At 47.5% G+C, this 17,345-nt stretch overlaps 1 protein-coding gene across 1 annotated transcript in view; it reads right to left on the bottom strand.

The window, feature by feature from the left end:
- LOC311246462 (chondroitin sulfate proteoglycan 5-like) overlaps positions 1–17,345 on the bottom strand; it is a 78,302-nt gene that overhangs the window by 25,100 nt on the left and 35,857 nt on the right. Inside the window, exon 2 of the mRNA XM_084336616.1 lies at positions 13,645–14,635. Coding sequence (XP_084192742.1) covers positions 13,645–14,635 — 991 coding nt within the window. The remainder of the gene's footprint in view (positions 1–13,644; positions 14,636–17,345) is intronic.

A 17,345-nucleotide genomic window follows, 5' to 3' on the forward strand; every position in this document is an offset into this window, starting at 1 on the left:
TATACTGTCTATGATGGTGTGAATACGTGAATTCATGTTTTTCAATTTTTTTTAAATCTGTTTATTATTAAAACCTGTTAAACTGTAAGGTCCCCCTATCATAAATCGATCAATAGAGACCTTATTAGATCCCCAATTATCATATCATGGGGTATCATTGGAAAGCCACACTCATTGGCTACAACCCTGTGCAAAGATTTTCGAGAACGCCAAATGATTGACGGAGCTAGAGCCCCGGGAGTCGGGGGTGGTAATGTGTTCTTTACAGACAGACAGACAGACAGACGTGTACGATCCCAGTTAACACAATGGGCACCGGCCACGTATATATACGGCTTTCGGTGCCATGCGTTGTGGACCAGAGGCACGTACATAGCCGTGGCAAGTTGTTATTGTTTTATTCCATATTAATAACCGGATCAAGATCCCCGATCGACTCTGCAGATCTACCCTCCTCTGTGGAATCGGCAACATGCAATACCGGCCAGATCCTCTTAGGGGCGCCATCGCTCCACTGCAGTATCATTGTGGGCAAATGGAACTTTTCAGTGGAGGATCATATTACCCTGATCCCAAACCAACAGCATGCACCGTGTATCACGTTTCGAAGCGGAGATTTCACCATGGAATAAGGGGATTTATCATCAACCAATGGACATATCGATCTACCAGATGCCGATCGATAACGGTGAAATGCTGCCGGGTATCACACGGGCTGACGGTAAGACCTTTATCACCTAATTTACAGCCGGATTGGAGTTTGCTGTGCAACGCAAGCAGTCGATCTGTGAATGTGGCTACTTACACGGACACTGTATTGGTAATCAATAATACTAATCGACGTCCCCCGCCGCCCCCCTTTCATCCATAGATGCTCTGGGATAGTCCGGATCATAAGCAGTTTGTGTTATTTCATTAGCATATATAAAACGGGAATGCCGTTGAATATAACGTTAGTAGCCTTTAGCTCAATAACTAGCTTTCCAGAAAATATATGAGACGAAATCTGCGATAAAGCTTATATTCACGGCGCTATAAAATGACAACCTACCGATGCATTTTTTTTTCTTTAAGCCATTTTGAAGGGACGGTTTATGCACTCAATTGACAATGAGAATGGACAGATAGCAACACTATAAAGTATAGATATAGCTGTTACAAAACCCACATGTTTGTTTAGCCCATCGGTCGTCAAAGTGTTAAAGACGGTCAACGTTGTCGTTACTTTCAGGTGTCGTACAACAGTTATAGTCTACTATAGTCTACTCTGCTCGGTTACTCAAAGTATCTCACAATGGACTTATACGGTCTTCATATGAAGGCTTTGTTTAGACAGATATATAATAATATAATAACATATCCCCCTAGGGCGGCTAAGTGGCGCAGTGGCACTTCGGCATTTAACTCGAGAACCGCTGAACGGATTTTGTCACCTAAATCGACAGGCAACAAATAGGGCTTTAATTCTATCTATATATTGTATTAAAAGAAATGCACACCCGAGCCACTAGAGGTCGCCAAAGTGGCATCGCGAATCGTCCTCATGGAGATGTTTACCTTCTTTGCATGGCTATAACTTTTTAAATTGTATTGCTAAATTGACATTACTATGGCCCATTCAACATCGATTATCTATCGTTCAGGATGTAGGAACGTTTTACTTTTTCATTCACACATTCATACAAAAATACCGTCTAGAATATAAATATGTTTTTATCGTTTTCTGCAGTAAATCCTAGAACGTGAGATATAGGCATAAATGCATATATACATTATCAAATGCCATTTGTTGCCGATACACGCTATATTAAAAATGTCAACTGTAAACGTTATGACTGATCATGCGCGGGTGAACAGAGGGGGGGGGGGGGGGGGGTCGTTTATAATTCCGTGATCGTCGTTAAATGATTTATGTAGTATGGGTGATATATAGATCAGAGCAGTTTGCATCGATAATAATAAACAAAAACGCTGAAACTCACGGCAGCCTACTCTTACTGTTGGGCGATGATACTGGAGCTAACAGATCCCAGTTATGTGATGGGGATCGAGGCGATCCATTTCCGGTTTGTATAATACTAATACACGCCCAAATCATGTGGATTATTGAGTTATGGCAGCGATCCATATCCACGGTGTGTGGCTAGAGTCCTGGGATGATATGCGAGTGGCCGGACGGATATAGGAGACGCACCGATATGCAACAGGCATATCCGGTTTGGAAACTCGCCGATCATCCACCAGGTGGCAGTGTTGAAGCGTTGCAGAGTTGTGCTGAGTCCCACAGCATCATACAAGGCTCCGTGAGTGAAATATGAATACCATGGCAAAAATATGAAATATGATCAGAATAACGTTGTACGCCGTGATCTGGCAGAATTTGCATGAACTTGAAACCCGTTGTATGACGTTATTGGCGGAGAAAGTGTTAACACTTTGAGCGCCACGCCTGGTTTTCCGTTTTACCGCTTGAATGCCACCATCGGCGCCAATGTTAACGTTAATATCGCCTAATCTATGTTTTAAATTATGGCTATGTGTCTAATCTGCCCATCGCATTATCAAAGACTATTTTCCAGTCAGTGCTGTGAAGGCAGATTGTTTTTTTATCGCGTCGTTTCCGTTTCAGAGCAGTTAGAAAAGCCCCCGTTTTGATATAAAAAACAGCTAATTCTGGAGCATTCTATGAAAATCGTCTTTTAGTGGAATATTCCACAACGTTGATATTCGTCTGCCTTTTTATGAATCGTTTTCAAATAAACGCTAGATGATCAATATTATACGTGCACGCAAGCACATTACGGCCGCGCACTGATAATCGCTCCGTTGATTTCCTCACAGACTTTTACAGTGAAACCGAAAGAAGACATTTCACAAAACAGCTTATAACTTCATCAAACGTACTCTGATTATCCTACCACTGATAACATAGAGTCCTTACCTGACATCAGATGGTATCCAACTGGTATATTCCAATTCCTGATCACCATTCGAAAAAATCGATAAGTGTATGGATCCAACACGAGACTGTAGATCTCCATGATCCGCGGGGATCTGAGGCTCCAGAATGAACTGTGGTAACCCCGGCTGGATCAGTGAACTGGAAAATGTGGAGTATTCATTTTCATTGAGTCCATTCCAAAATCACTTATGTCATCTGGGAGACGACAGGGGGCGCTTTTTTCCACAGTGATCACCGGCGCAGCTCGGCTATACTCGGGTAGGCTCGGGTGATGCAATAATTTTTCAGATCGCAAAAAAAAATAAAATAAAAAAATTAGTGGCATTCTACGTCACTATTAAAAACCAGAGAAATCTCGTGAGTGCCACTCAAAGTGTTAAGAGGTTAATGTTTTTTTTATAAAAAAAATTGTAGCCAAGAGTAAAGACCATAACCAAAATCAAAACAGTAGTCAAAGTGTATATTTTCATTTTTACCAATGTTTTATACAATTTATCGTAATTCCGAATGTATCAAAAAAATGCTAATTATATCTCTTTTATCGTAAAACCGCAAGGAAATGACTAAATCCAGATTCAACCCTGCCATTGGAAAGAGGAGCCTTTTCCCTATCCATAGATGTATGATTTGGCCATAATAAGGTCAAGGTCAAGTTCAAGGTCAAATATGAATTCATAATTAAAATCGATTATCATTTATTACTGTATCTACAAATCCTTCTGTTTAATCATCTTCCCTTTATTCATTTGCTTAGACTTTTTTTACACTTGATCTCAATAAGGTGGTGAATGAGCTCAGTGAGCGAAATCTCTTACCCCGCAGATTTAACATGGTGTTATTCACCGTCAAAGATGCAAAAATAAATCATAATTTATATTCTCCTTTTCTTCATTACAATTTACTCAAGCCTAGTAACAGACACAATATTTCTGACACTGGAAATACATACCCCCAGGTCCCTAGATGTTCCTAGATACCAAGAACATGCTAATTGACCTTGCAGAAGTGGAGCAATCTTCCATTTACTTAGGCATGTACCTTTAGGCGAAATTTCTGAAAATAGGGCTACCACTTAACAGGTTAACTTACCAATGACGCTACATAAAAAATATATAAAAAAAAAATACATATCAATATTAGTGTATCCTTTTCTCTCTGAGCGGGAATGTAGGCTACGTTAATATCCGGTTACAAATATTTGCAAAAGTACCACGCCAAAAATGTCGGCATCGTCGACTTCGGGTTCAGCAAAAAGAAAAAAAGAAAATGGAAGAAAAACATATTGAAAAGCAGAGGGAAGCTATGGGGTGATTCCTAAAAATACATAAAAAGGACGATTCAGTCGAACATGAGACACCCAGTGAGCTAACATCCGAGCCTCAGCCGGGAGCTAGCAACGATGCTACCAATACATTTTCCATCATCTGAGACACCCAGTGAGCTAACGTCCGAGCCTCAGCCGGGAGCTAGTAACGATGCTACCAATTTTCCATCATCATCTGAGACACCCAGTGGGCTAACGTCCGAGCCTCAGCCGGGAGATAGCAACGCATGATGATACCAACAAAGAGGACAGGCTGGTAAACTATTCCTCGGATCCTGCGAAAAGGCCACCAATTAATGAACATTTGCAGGACCATATCTGTTTAAATAAACAAAGCCAAAACATTGGTGACTTTCCAAATGAAAAATGGCGAGGTGCGTCTTAGGGAATGGTTGATTTATTCGCAGTCAACTGGGTCTGTCTATTGTTGTTGCTGCAAGCTATTTTCCACAAAAGGGACAGCTTTGACATCAGGTTACAGTGATTGGAAAAACATCTCAAATCGCATATCAGAGCATGAAGGTTCACCAGAACACATAAATGCTGGCCTTGCACTTTCATCTCATAGAAACGTAGATGCACGAATAGATTCTGTTCTAGCTAAGGGATTGATAGCAGAACATACTGGTGTAATATATTGAAACGTATAGTTGCCACTGTCAAATTTCTAGCTTCACAGGCCTGCCTTTCCACGGTGAGAACCAGACGCTGTCGTCACCACACAATGGAAACTTTTTGGAGTGCTTAGAACTGATAAGCGAGTTCGATCCACTATTGTCAGGCTTTTGTCCTGCCAGGTCGAAGGCATTATGGACCTGCTTTTTCTTGCTCCAACTTCTACTGCTAGTAAGGCCCCTACTGCTAGTACTGTCCCTACGGCTAGCGTAGTCTATGCAGCTAGCCAGGCCTCCACACCTAGTGCATCTCCTGTAGCTAGCACACCCCCTACAGCTAGCACAACCCACTCAGCTAGCATAGCCTCATACCCTGGAGCCGCTCCCCTGCTTAATTGTAAATTCCCCACAGCTAGGGCTGCCCTTGCAGCTAGCCAGGCCTGCACAGCTAGCTCAGCCTCTCCAGCTAGTATAGCCCCCACTGCTAGGACTGCCCCTTCAGCTAGGAGGGTCTGTAGTGGAGACGTCGCTCCTTCGGCTAGCAGGGCCCCTACTACTGGCACGGCCTTGGGTGCCAGCGCAGCTGCTGCTCCTGATCTGGAGCAGCAGAGAGTTTCCCCTGGTGCCCAGGCGTACCCAGGGGAGGGAAGTCGCCTGGTCCGCAGTGGAGCTCCCGGGAACAGACGGGGTTCCCGACGCCACAGCCCCAGGGGGAGACGGGGTTCCCGACACCACAGGTCCTCTTCACTGCTCTGGTCAGGGTCTCCTACTCCCGAGGAGGTCCCTGGTCCCGATCCTACGCTCTGGGCCTTTTTTCGAGCCAGCGTCACCGGGGAGACGCCTGCCCGGAGTTCAACGCCTGGTGCTACTGCCGGAGGGACCCCAGCCTGGGGTCCTATGCTGGGTCCTGCTTCCGGGGAGACCCCTGCCTGCGATTCTACCCCGGGCCCCGCCGCCGAGGAGTCCCCAGCCCAGGGTCCTATGCCGGGCCCTGCTTCTGGGGAGACCCCCGCCCGGGATTCTATGCTGGGCCCCACTGCCGAGGAGACCCCAGCCCCAGGTCCTACCCCTGGGCTATCGTCTCCACCCCCCTGCTCCAGTCCCCCTCACTCCCCTCCTCGGCCCCCCGTCCCCGGTCCCAGTCCCACTGGTCCTTTTCCCCGGCCCCCCTACTTTGTGTCTGGTCAAACTGTCTGTGTTTCTGAGTGTTCTGCCCATCCTGCTGTCTATACCAGTGTACCTGTTGCCCCTTGTTTTCTCTTATATAGCTTGTGATTATTGTCTTTAGTGTTTTGTCCCCAGTGTGTTTTGTTTTGTTATTCAGCCTTTTACCCCAGTTTGTTCAGTCTGTTCCAACCCAGCTGTGTCTCATTCCAAATCACCCTCATGTCTCAATTAGTCTGTGTATTTAAGTGTTGTTTGCCCTGCCTTCCTTGTCGGGTCATTGCTCCTGTTGCTCCTGTTACTCCTGTTACTGCTGTTCCTGTGATTCGGCTTTTGTGCTGTTTATTCCCGGTTCGTGTATTGCTTTTTAGTTTGTCAGCCGTTCGCTGTAGTAGTCGTATTTATCTTTGGGAAGGCATTATCGCTCCTTGCCACAGAGGATAATATTGTTGTGCTGTTTTGTCAGAGACGCCATCTTTTTATGATTGCTGTGTATCGTAATCATTATTTAAAGTGTTTATTATTTATAGAGCATTTAGCATGTTTTGGAGACTTGCCCTCTCACTTTGTTTTTTGAGCCACACTCACTGGAATTAAAGGAGCAGTGCTCATATTCAAGAATCAACACCTGCCTCCTGTCTATCCTCTGCCTGTCTGCGTTTGGGTCCTACCTCCTACCACACCACCATGCTATCTAAATGTCCCCACTCTAACAATTTCTGGATCTAGGTTTTTAGTGAGTTTTTCCTTACCTTCGCTGGGGTATGTCTGCGAGTGTTGCATTTATTTATTTTACATTTATTTTGGATTTCATGTTTTATTTTTTTTTTATTTTTTTCTTTATTGTGATGTTTCTACTTGACTTGTTTAAAGAAGACGTGTCCGGCCCATGGGAGATTAACGTGTGTTGTCGGACCTTACAAATACATTTTATTGGCTATACTGTACATTCTGTCGATTTCACCTCAAAGTGACTAGATTGTGGCTAACTGCTAACTGCAGTTCTAATCAGGTCATCTCATTCCAGCCTGTAGTGGATTACATATTGGCAGTCACCTTTCAACCGTGTGATTCTGTAAACAGTGTTGCGTTATTATAATTATTATTATTATATTCCCTAAATTCCCCCACAAGAAATATATCTTTGCTTGATCTGCGGAGGAGGGGAGCAAACCACATTTGAAAGGAGTGTGTAACTTGTGAACAGGAGGGCTGAGCCCCTGACATTCATCCAGCTGTAATTGAATTGGCCTGATGTATGAATCAGCCTCAGTTCACCAACCCACACACACACACACAAACACACACACACACACACACACACACACACACACACACACACACACACACACACACACACACACACACACACACACACACACACACACACACACACACACACACACACACACACACACACACACACACACACACACACACACACACACACACACACACACACAGTGAGAGAGAGAGAAAAATGAGCGTGCGTGTTCACACACACTTGTACGTGCACACACACGCACGCACGCACGCACGCACGCACGCACGCACGCACGCACGCACGCACTCACGCAGCAGGAACATATTGGTCCTCATCTGTGCCAGAGCTCTATTGACCCATATTAAGAGTATGGCCAGCACTCAAACGCTTCTCAGTCACTCTCTCCAATTCATCAGCGAGTCCCAGGACATCCATCACTCCCACTAGCTGCTGACTGAGGGAAAATATGCCCTAAATATTCGTAGATGTTGTCAAATCCAAATGAGTTTTCGGGCGTTACGCTGTGCAAGCAAGCCTCACTCTGTTACCAGGCAATTGATAATCTGTAGCTTTTTTTAAGCAGAGATTTGGTAGAACTAGAATAGATCTGCTGCTTCCAATCTACAATAGACAATGCAAAAGGGGATTGCAAATGTCCTCATAGGGAGATGTACAGTAAGTTGCTTAAATTTCAATGTGACTGTTAGCCTCTCTGTCATTGAAGCGCTGGTGTGGCTGCGGGCAGGTCTACTCACCTCACAAGCTCTTTTCTTACCATCTGCACAGAACTGCCTAAGCTAGCTCATTATCCTCCTACCCAATATATGTTTGAAGAAATAGATACATTAAAAATGGACAGACTTCAAAGGCTGATGTGTCCCCCTCCAGGGTCATGCTCTCTAAGGTGGTAACCGTGGAAACCGGCAAACTACTGTAGCAGCATCCTGGTTGCTTCCAAACACAAGGTGAAGAGAGTACCGTAAATCCTCTAATAGTGGAGGGTATTCAAATAGAGGACGGGCCTCTAATAATGGACCCGTCCTATATTAGAGGATTTACGGTATACCCCTCTTTTTCTAGGCATTTAGAGTACATTTATATACTCGCCTGGTTTCTGTAGAAATACATAGAAAGGTAGCGTTACAGTATTACACACCCGCCTCCTCAAACGTCACAGTGACCAAATGCGTCCACATTTTTATAGGATTCTATCACATTTTCATAACATAGCGAATATAACTTACCCTGCGCAGTTTTCATTGAGGTTTCTTACAAATTAACAGTGTTTTATTTGTCCTTTATATGCGGATAACATTCAAATCTTAAATTGTACCATTATGTTCCCGTTTAGACAATAAACATAATGCTAATGATGCACTTTTGTTAAGATAATTGGGTGACCATTCTCGATCACTGTACTCAGGTCCCATTAATAGTTTAACGCTGTTCAGATCGCGTCAAAGAATAGACGCGTCCCAGTGACCTGTGACCTGTGCTAACGGTACTGGGAATTGTATTAATTTTGTAGTTTTCACATTTTCACCTTTTAATTTTAAACCAATGCTGCCATCTACTGACAACAGAAAGTGTAAATATAAATGTATAGTATAACGTCAACTTGAGACCTGCACTTCCGTAAACACCGTCACCCAAAACACATTCTAGAGATTCCCACTTTTTACTGGTACATAGGTTCATATCTAATAGTCTTTAGATGACTAAATATAGATGAATACTCATGAAATTTGATATATATATATTCTAAAATAAGTATAATTTCACTTCATCTACCTGTCGACATGAAATTCCCAAACGCTGACGGTAAAAAAAGCCTGGATGTCGCGCAAAATGGGGCCAGACAATAAGAGTGACTGAGATTGGTCTACGTTCCGTTACCACTACACCACTGGCTTGGCGATAAGCTACATGTAGCTAACGCTGACCTGTAATATGATAGACGATCAGGGTGTATCTCACAGCACGGGTGGAGCTGTGGGGGGCGATGTGAGGGGAGAGGAGACGCCACTACCTCCTGATTAGGACCTTGAGTTGTGTGAGGTCACCGGCTGGCGATTAGGACGGGGCCAGGACAGGTACATAAATCGACTTCCTTGATGTCTCGGCGGCGGTCGTAAAAAGGGAGACAGGGGACAGATGTAGGGTGTCGTTGTGCACGGTGTGTGTTAGAACTGTGTCTTGTGGATTTGTGTATTTTTAGTTCTTCGATTTCACTCGGAACTCGATTTTGTGCCTCTAATACATGGAATGAACTACAAGGTACCATGCAAATTGAGGCTCTGATAACCTTGGGGGATTCTCGAAATAAGATCTTAAATCTCTGAATGCACAGTAAACGCGTTGACTGACTTTTTTCATTCTTATGTAATCTTGGCACCAATGTAAATGAAGGCCCGCCCCTCAACGTGCCTCCCGAGACGTTAAATAAATAAAGGTTTGAATGAAATCGTGCGTGTCCTTATTCTGTGTGGTGGACAGTGTGTGAATGAGAGTGTGTATACTGACATCAATAATGACTACTGTATGTGTGTGTGTGTGTGTGTGTGTGTGTGTGTGTGTGTGTGTGTGTGTGTGTGTGTGTGTGTGTGTGTGTGTGTGTGTGTGTGTGTGTGTGTGTGTGTGTGCCTCATAGTGTGCATAGAACATACTGGCCCTGCAGACAGCATTGGCGTGGCGACAACATGTCTGCACCAACTCATACTGTCCATCACCATCATCATCATCATCATCATCATCATCATCATCATCATCATCATCATCATCATCATCATCATCATCATCATCATCATCATCATCATCATCATCATCATCATCATCATCTCCATCAGTGCCAGTCAGGAGGTCGATAGCCAGCCAGGGATTATCCACCGTGCGTCCTGATCGGTACAGATGGTCTCTAATTAAAAAGATCTGTACTCACTGATAGGCGGGTTCAGTGAATTTCCAGATTGAGTGAAATACATGTCCAGTATATTGTTCCACGTGGAGTTTATGATTCCAAAATTAGATTATGATTAGATTAGATTATGATTGAAATCAAATGAACATGTTGCAAAATATCGCTGGCATGAAGGTAAAACTCTTGAACTCTTGAACTATAGAATATCATTGAGGTCCAGGGCGGCTGGGTGGCGCAGCAGACATTGTGCTCATCACCAACGCAAGAGACACCGGGTTCGAATCCGACTGTCGGCGTTGCCTCCGGCTTGGGCCGGCTGTCATACTAACTCAATTGGCAGAGTTAGCGGGTGGGAAGTCGAAGGGTGGTAGTCTGGTCGTTGTGAACAGCGACTCCTACAGGTCGGTTGGGGCTCCTGCACAGCAAAATCAGGAAAAATGGCGGGGGCAGTGTGAGCCTCCTACACGTTACTCCTCGCCAAATGAGAGTCCACGCTGGCAGGTGAATAGATGTGACAGGCTGCCTCCACATGTATCGGATGGGACATGTGATGCAAGGCTTCTATCCTCCCTACAACCGGCCAGTGGAGGGCATATGTGAGCAACAATCAGGACAGGGGAGGGAGAATTGGCACGAGAGGTAAATTGGGATGGGGAGAAAAATCACAGAAAAAGGAGGAGAAAAAGTAGATAAAAAAATATAATAATATTATTGAGGTCCTTTGCTTATAAAACAGTTTGAGAGGATGTGGTCATTTGTACTTTGGAAATATTAAACCGAGAACACGAGGCAACAGTTGAAATGTCTCGGGGGTTGATGGAGCATATAAACCATTTTATATAGTTCTATGCTATAAACTCTCCTACCTACCATATGGATTCAACCCTAATCTCATTATATAGGGTCACTAGCCTCCCACCCTCCACCCCTCCCTCCCTTCACCTCCCCTCCCTCCCTTTACCTCCCCTCCCTCCTTTCACTTCCCCTCCCTCCTTTCACTTGCCATGCCACCCTCCACCCCTCCTTCCCTTCACCTCCCCTTCCTCCCTTCACCTCCCCTCCTTCCCTTCACCTCCCCTCCCTTCACCTCCCCACCCTTCACCTCCCCACCCTTGACCTCCCCTTCCACCCTTCACCACCCCTTCCACCCTCCACCCCTCCCACCCTCCAGCTCTCCCTCCCTTCACTTCCCCTCCCTCCCTTCACCTCCCCTCCCTTCACCTCCCTGCACTCTTCACCTCCCCTACCTTCACCTCCCCTCCCACCCTTCACCTTCCCCTCCCTTCACCTCCCCTCCCTTCACCTCCCTGCACTCTTCACCTCCCCTACCTTCACCTCCCCTCCCTTCACCTCCCCTCCCACCCTTCACCTTCCCTCCCTTCACCTCTCCTCCCTTCACCTCCCCTCCCTCCCTTCACCTCCCACCCTTCACCTGCCTCCCTTCACCTCCCTCCCTTCACCTCCCTCCCTTCACCTCCCCTACCTTCACCTCCCTCCCTTCACCTCCCTCCCTTCACCTCCCCTACCTTCACCTCCCCACCCTCCACCCCTCCCTACCTTCACCTCTCTCCCTTCACCTCCCCTCCCTCCCTTCACCTCCCCACCCTCCACCTCCCCATCCCTCCCCTCCCTTCTCCTCCCTCCCTTCACCTCCCACCCTTCACCTGCCTCCCTTCACCTCCCTCCCTTCACCTCCCCTACCTTCACCTCCCTCCCTTCACCTCCCCTACCTTCACCTCCCTCCCTTCACCTCCCTCCCTTCACCTCCCCTACCTTCACCTCCCTCCCTTCACCTCCCCTACCTTCACCTCCCTCCCTTCACCTCCCCTACCTTCACCTTCCCACCCTCCACCCCTCCCTACCTTCACCTCTCTCCCTTCACCTCTCTCCCTTCACCTCCCCTCCCTCCCTTATCCTCCCCTACCTTCACCTCCCCTCCCTCCCTTCACCTCCCCACCCTCCACCTCCCCATCCCTCCCCTCCCTTCTCCTCCACTACCTTCACCTCCCCTACCTTCACCTCCCTCCCTTCACCTCCCCTCCCACTCTTCACCTCCCCTCCCACCCTCCACTCCCCTAAATTCACTTCCCCACCCTCCACCTCCCCACCCTCCACCCCTCCCCTACCTTCACCTCCCCTACCTTCACCTCCCCTACCAACACCATTGGATGAAAAAAACATCTCATCCTATCAAACGTCTCGCCCCCCCCCTCCCCCGGGCCCCCCAAAGCCCCACCTCAGTCAAAGATAATTCTCAACCTAGCATGATGACGTGTTTATCTATTACTTATTTATTTAGCGGGCTAACTCAGTCACATCTGGCACAGATTTCCTAGTCACTGTGAACACTACCACTAGTTTAGGCTCTGTTGTGATCGTCTGCTGCTCCTCTTCCTGTCCTGATGCATTCTGAGTCACGGCTTAGAGGCCGCATTTCCATTTCCATCACTTAATCCCACTGCGACCTTCGACCTCCACCTAGATTCACCTTGCTAGTGAAAGACCCCAGTCGCAGAGCTGACATTAAGCAAGGCATTAGTGTGCGGCCGTTGGTTGAAATCCTTCTAAGCTATAAAGCTTTGGTTGATGGTGGCTGGGGGTATAATGATGGGACAGGACTGTATTCATGGAGGCACCTCGACTCACATGATGTGCACAATTAGGATTAGTTCTGGGCTCCCTGTGCTTGTGTGTGTGTGTGTGTGTGTGTGTGTGTGTGTGTGTGTGTGTGTGTGTGTGTGTGTGTGTGTGTGTGTGTGTGTGTGTGTGTGTGTGTGTGTGTGTGAGTGTGTGTGTGTGTGTGTGTGTGTGTGTGTGTGTGTGCGTGCAAGGGGGTGTGGTTTACAGAATCACACAGCTCACGTAGAATCTGGCCCGCCCCAAAGCAGGGGACGTTTCCTCATAAATACAAAGTTCCCTTGTAAATAAATCCAACAGCACATGCTGGTTATCTATCCCATATTCTGTTGCAGACAGTTGATCTGTTCCACATGTTATTGCTCTGGGACCACAGAACACTCTCTCTCTCTCTCTCTCTCTCTCTCTCTCTCTCTCTCTCTCTCTCTCTCTCTCTCTCTCTCGCTCTCTCTCTCTCTCTCTCGGACTCACTGCGTGCGTGCGTGCGTGCATGCGTGCGTGCGTGTGTGTGTGTGTGTGCAGTTGGCAAGGGATTGTTGTTCAGTATCTGTGCTGATTTTTGTATCCTTGAAGTAGACTCTGTATGTTATTGAGCTGTTTGCTTCATTGTTGTCATTGCATATGTAACATAAAGGGCTCTTAATTTCAGACTGCACATGCAATGTTTATGTCCCTCAACTGTTCATATTTTATGTGGACATCATTCTAGTGTGTGTGTGTGTGTGTGCGTGTGTGTGTGTGTGTGCGTGTGCTTTATCCTACCTGCAGAAGACACCCATGCCCTCCAGTAGGTAACACTGCCCCCCATTGAAGCAGTAGCTAGGCAGGGTGTCGCAGGGCGAGCGACAGCTCCCATTGGTCAGCTGGTACCCTACGCGGCAGCCGCCCAACCCGTCCGAGCCGTCGGCTGGCAAGGCCGCCGGAGGAGTCGCAGAGGGGCCGGAGGGGTCCGTAACCCCCCCGCTGGGCCGGGCGGGGCCAAGGGAGCCGGACCCTGGGACGCGAGGCCCGGCGGTTGGCCTGGGGTCGCCGTCGGCCTCGTAGGTGTCGGTGGTAGTGCTGTAGGTGTACTCATCGCCGGTGGGCGACGCACCGTCCTCGTAGGGCGTGAGGTAGTCATAGTTGTCCGGCATGGCCCAGGAGGTGGGGTCGCCGCCCTGCAGCTCGTGTGCCTGTGAGGAGGGCGAGGGCGGGGCCAGGTCCAGGCCGCGGCCGCGGGACGAGGGGTCGAAGAAATCCACGTGGAGGACGTCGGCGTGGGAGGGGTTGGCGGTGGGCGACGGCGGGGTGGTGGCCGCGGCACGGAAGCGATCCAGGTCGAACACGGCTGTGTCCTTGGCGTTGAGCCACGGCGGGTCGGTGCGCGGCGGGCGCTCCTCCTCCTCTCCCTCCTCCTCTCCCTCCTCCTCTCCCTCCACTGCATCCTGCTTGCCGGTGTTGCTGGGCAGCAGGAGCTCTGTCTCGGCCGAATCAGGGCTCAGCTGAGGCGGGGCCGCCACACCCCCTTCCTCCACGCCGGGCTCCTCCCCTTCTCCAAATATGCCGCTGCCCTGCTCGTCCTTCTCGCCGGCTCGGGGGATCCGGCCCGCTCTCGTCACCAGGTCGACCGTGTCGGGGCTAGCAGGGCCGCTGACATCAGTTACTGCGGTGATGAGCTCGTTGACCTCAGCAGGCCCCCCCTCCTCCTCACTAAAGAGGGAGGTCACGTTGGCAGTGTTGTCCGGCTCAGTGGCATTGGTCCCAACGGAGTTCCCTGTAAACACAAAAGGACAGTTATCGGTCTACAAATACTGGTATCAGTGGTTTTCAGTGGTCAAGATTTAACTGCACACACAGTCATTTTATCTGCAGCATCAATTTGTCATCAGAACTTTATCTGGCCACACAAAAATACAAGACAGTATCACATATACGATTGGGAAGTCGCAGTACATCACTGGGAGGTGAGGAATTATCTTGTTCTCACGTGGGACAAATGCTTTTCTTTATTTGCTCAAGAAAACGTCTAACCAGTGCCCAATTTAGGGAACGTTCCCAAGAACAGGTTCCAGCCTGAATTTCCTCAGAGGCAGTGACTTCAATAAACTCACAGCTATGGGATTGTCCAGGAGAGAGCTCAAACTGTCTGGTCAGGAGAGAGCTCAAACTGTCTGTCCAGGAGAGAACTCAAACTGTCTGTCCAGGAGAGAGCTCAAACTGTCTGGCCAGGAGAGAGCTCAAACAGTCTGGTCAGGAGAGAGCTCAAACTGTCTGTCCAGGAGAGAGCTCAAACTGTCTGTCCAGGAGAGAGCTCAAACTGTCTGTCCAGGAGAGAGCTCAAACAGTCTGGCCAGGAGAGAGCTCAAACAGTCTGGTCAGGAGAGAGCTCAAACAGCCTGGCCAGGAGAGAGCTCAAACTGTCTGGTCAGGAGAGAGCTCAAACAGTCTGGTCAGGAGAGAGCTCAAACTGTCTGGCCAGGTGAGAGCTCAAACTGTCTGTCCAGGAGAGAGCTCAAACTGTCTGGCCAGGTGAGAGCTCAAACTGTCTGTCCAGGAGAGAGCTCAAACTGTCTGTCCAGGAGAGAGCTCAAACTGTCTGTCCAGGAGAGAGCTCAAACTGTCTGTCCAGGAGAGAGCTCAAACTGTCTGTCCAGGAGAGAGCTCAAACAGTCTGGTCAGGAGAGAGCTCAAACTGTCTGTCCAGGAGAGAGCTCAAACTGTCTGGCCAGGTGAGAGCTCAAACTGTCTGTCCAGGAGAGAGCTCAAACTGTCTGTCCAGGAGAGAGCTCAAACTGTCTGGCCAGGAGAGAGCTCAAACTGTCTGGCCAGGTGAGAGCTCAAACTGTCTGTCCAGGAGAGAGCTCAAACTGTCTGTCCAGGTGAGAGCTCAAACTGTCTGTCCAGGAGAGAGCTCAAACTGTCTGTCCAGGTGAGAGCTCAAACTGTCTGTCCAGGAGAGAGCTCAAACAGTCTGGTCAGGAGAGAGCTCAAACTGTCTGGCCAGGAGAGAGCTCAAACTGTCTGTCCAGGAGAGAGCTCAACCGGGCCCCCCCGGTATGAGTGTAGAAATAATGCGTGGACACTTTGAAATGGGTATCACAGTAGTAAGTCCTACTGTAGAACAAATTAGCATGACATCTGAATGCGTGGACACTTTGAAATGGGTATCACAGTAGTACGTCCTACTGTAGAACATGACATATTAGCATGACATCTGATTTATTAATGCCAATACTAAAGATTAGGGACAAACGCAATGGCACAAGTGTAAATCATGGATTAGTCACTGAGTTTAAACATCAGACTTAGCTCACCTTGTTTGTCTGCTGCCTGTGGATCCTATGGTCACAAGTTCAAATCACTCTTGGTTCAAGTTTTATTTTTTTTTACATTTAATTAATTTATCCACTCTGGTTGGAAGGTGTGTATGTATATATTTTTTATTTTAATTTTTTTTATATATATAGCGCTTTTATCCAAAGCGCTTTACAATTTGTTACTCACATTTTACCCATTCACTCACACATTCACACACCGACGGCAGAGGCAACCATGCAAGGTGCCAACCTGCTCATCGGGAGCAATTAGGGGTTAAGTGTCTTGCTCAAGGACACATCAACACGCTGCCCGGGAGGAGCGGGAATCGAACCGGGAACCTCCAGATTGCCAGACGACTGCTCTACCTCCTGAGCCACTGTCGCCCCAGTGTATGTATTTTGCTGTATAATGACAATACATTTTAATCGAATCTCATTTAGAAATCGCTACGCGTTGAGTGGATCACCATGGTGCAATGCGATTCAAATGTAGTGTCATTATAGAGCACAATACATACATATACATACACACCATCCAACCTGAGTGGATAAATTAATTAAACGTAAAAAAAAAGAAAAAAAAACTTGAACCAAGAGTGATTTGAACTTGTGACCATAGGATCCACAGGCAGCAGATAAACAAGGTGAGCTAAATCAGATGTATAAACTGAGTGACTAATCCATGATTTACACTTGTGCCAATTGCGTTTGTCCCTAATCTTTAGTATTGGCATTAATAAATCAGATGTTATGCTAATATGTCATGGCAAAACTAGCGTAGGTCAGTGGCCAATCAGAGCGCAAAACGCGAACGCAGAAGCATGAACCGGTTGCCTTTCGAATAGACACGGCCAGGAGAGAGCTCAAACAGTCTGGCCAGGAGAGAGCTCAAACAGTCTGGCATAGATGCCACAGGTTAACACACGCAAAACAAATTAAAGTGAGATGGGACCGTCCTTCTACTCATTCTCTGGTCAATTACTCCAGCCAAGTGTGACTCCTTGAGTCCTCTGGAAAGATATTTCCTGCCCCTTCACCTTGGATTAACAGGAATCATTTACTAATGCACTTGAATGGCAAGGAGCTGGGATTAGGGGGTCTGGTGGATTTAGGAGACCCAGGGAGGAGGTGGGGTGGGGGGGGTGTCCTGTAGGGGGGAGGTCGGTC

This window comes from Notolepis coatsorum (assembly GCF_963971535.1).
Source record: "Notolepis coatsorum genome assembly, chromosome: 19".
Classification (NCBI taxonomy): Eukaryota; Metazoa; Chordata; class Actinopteri; order Aulopiformes; family Paralepididae; genus Notolepis; species Notolepis coatsorum.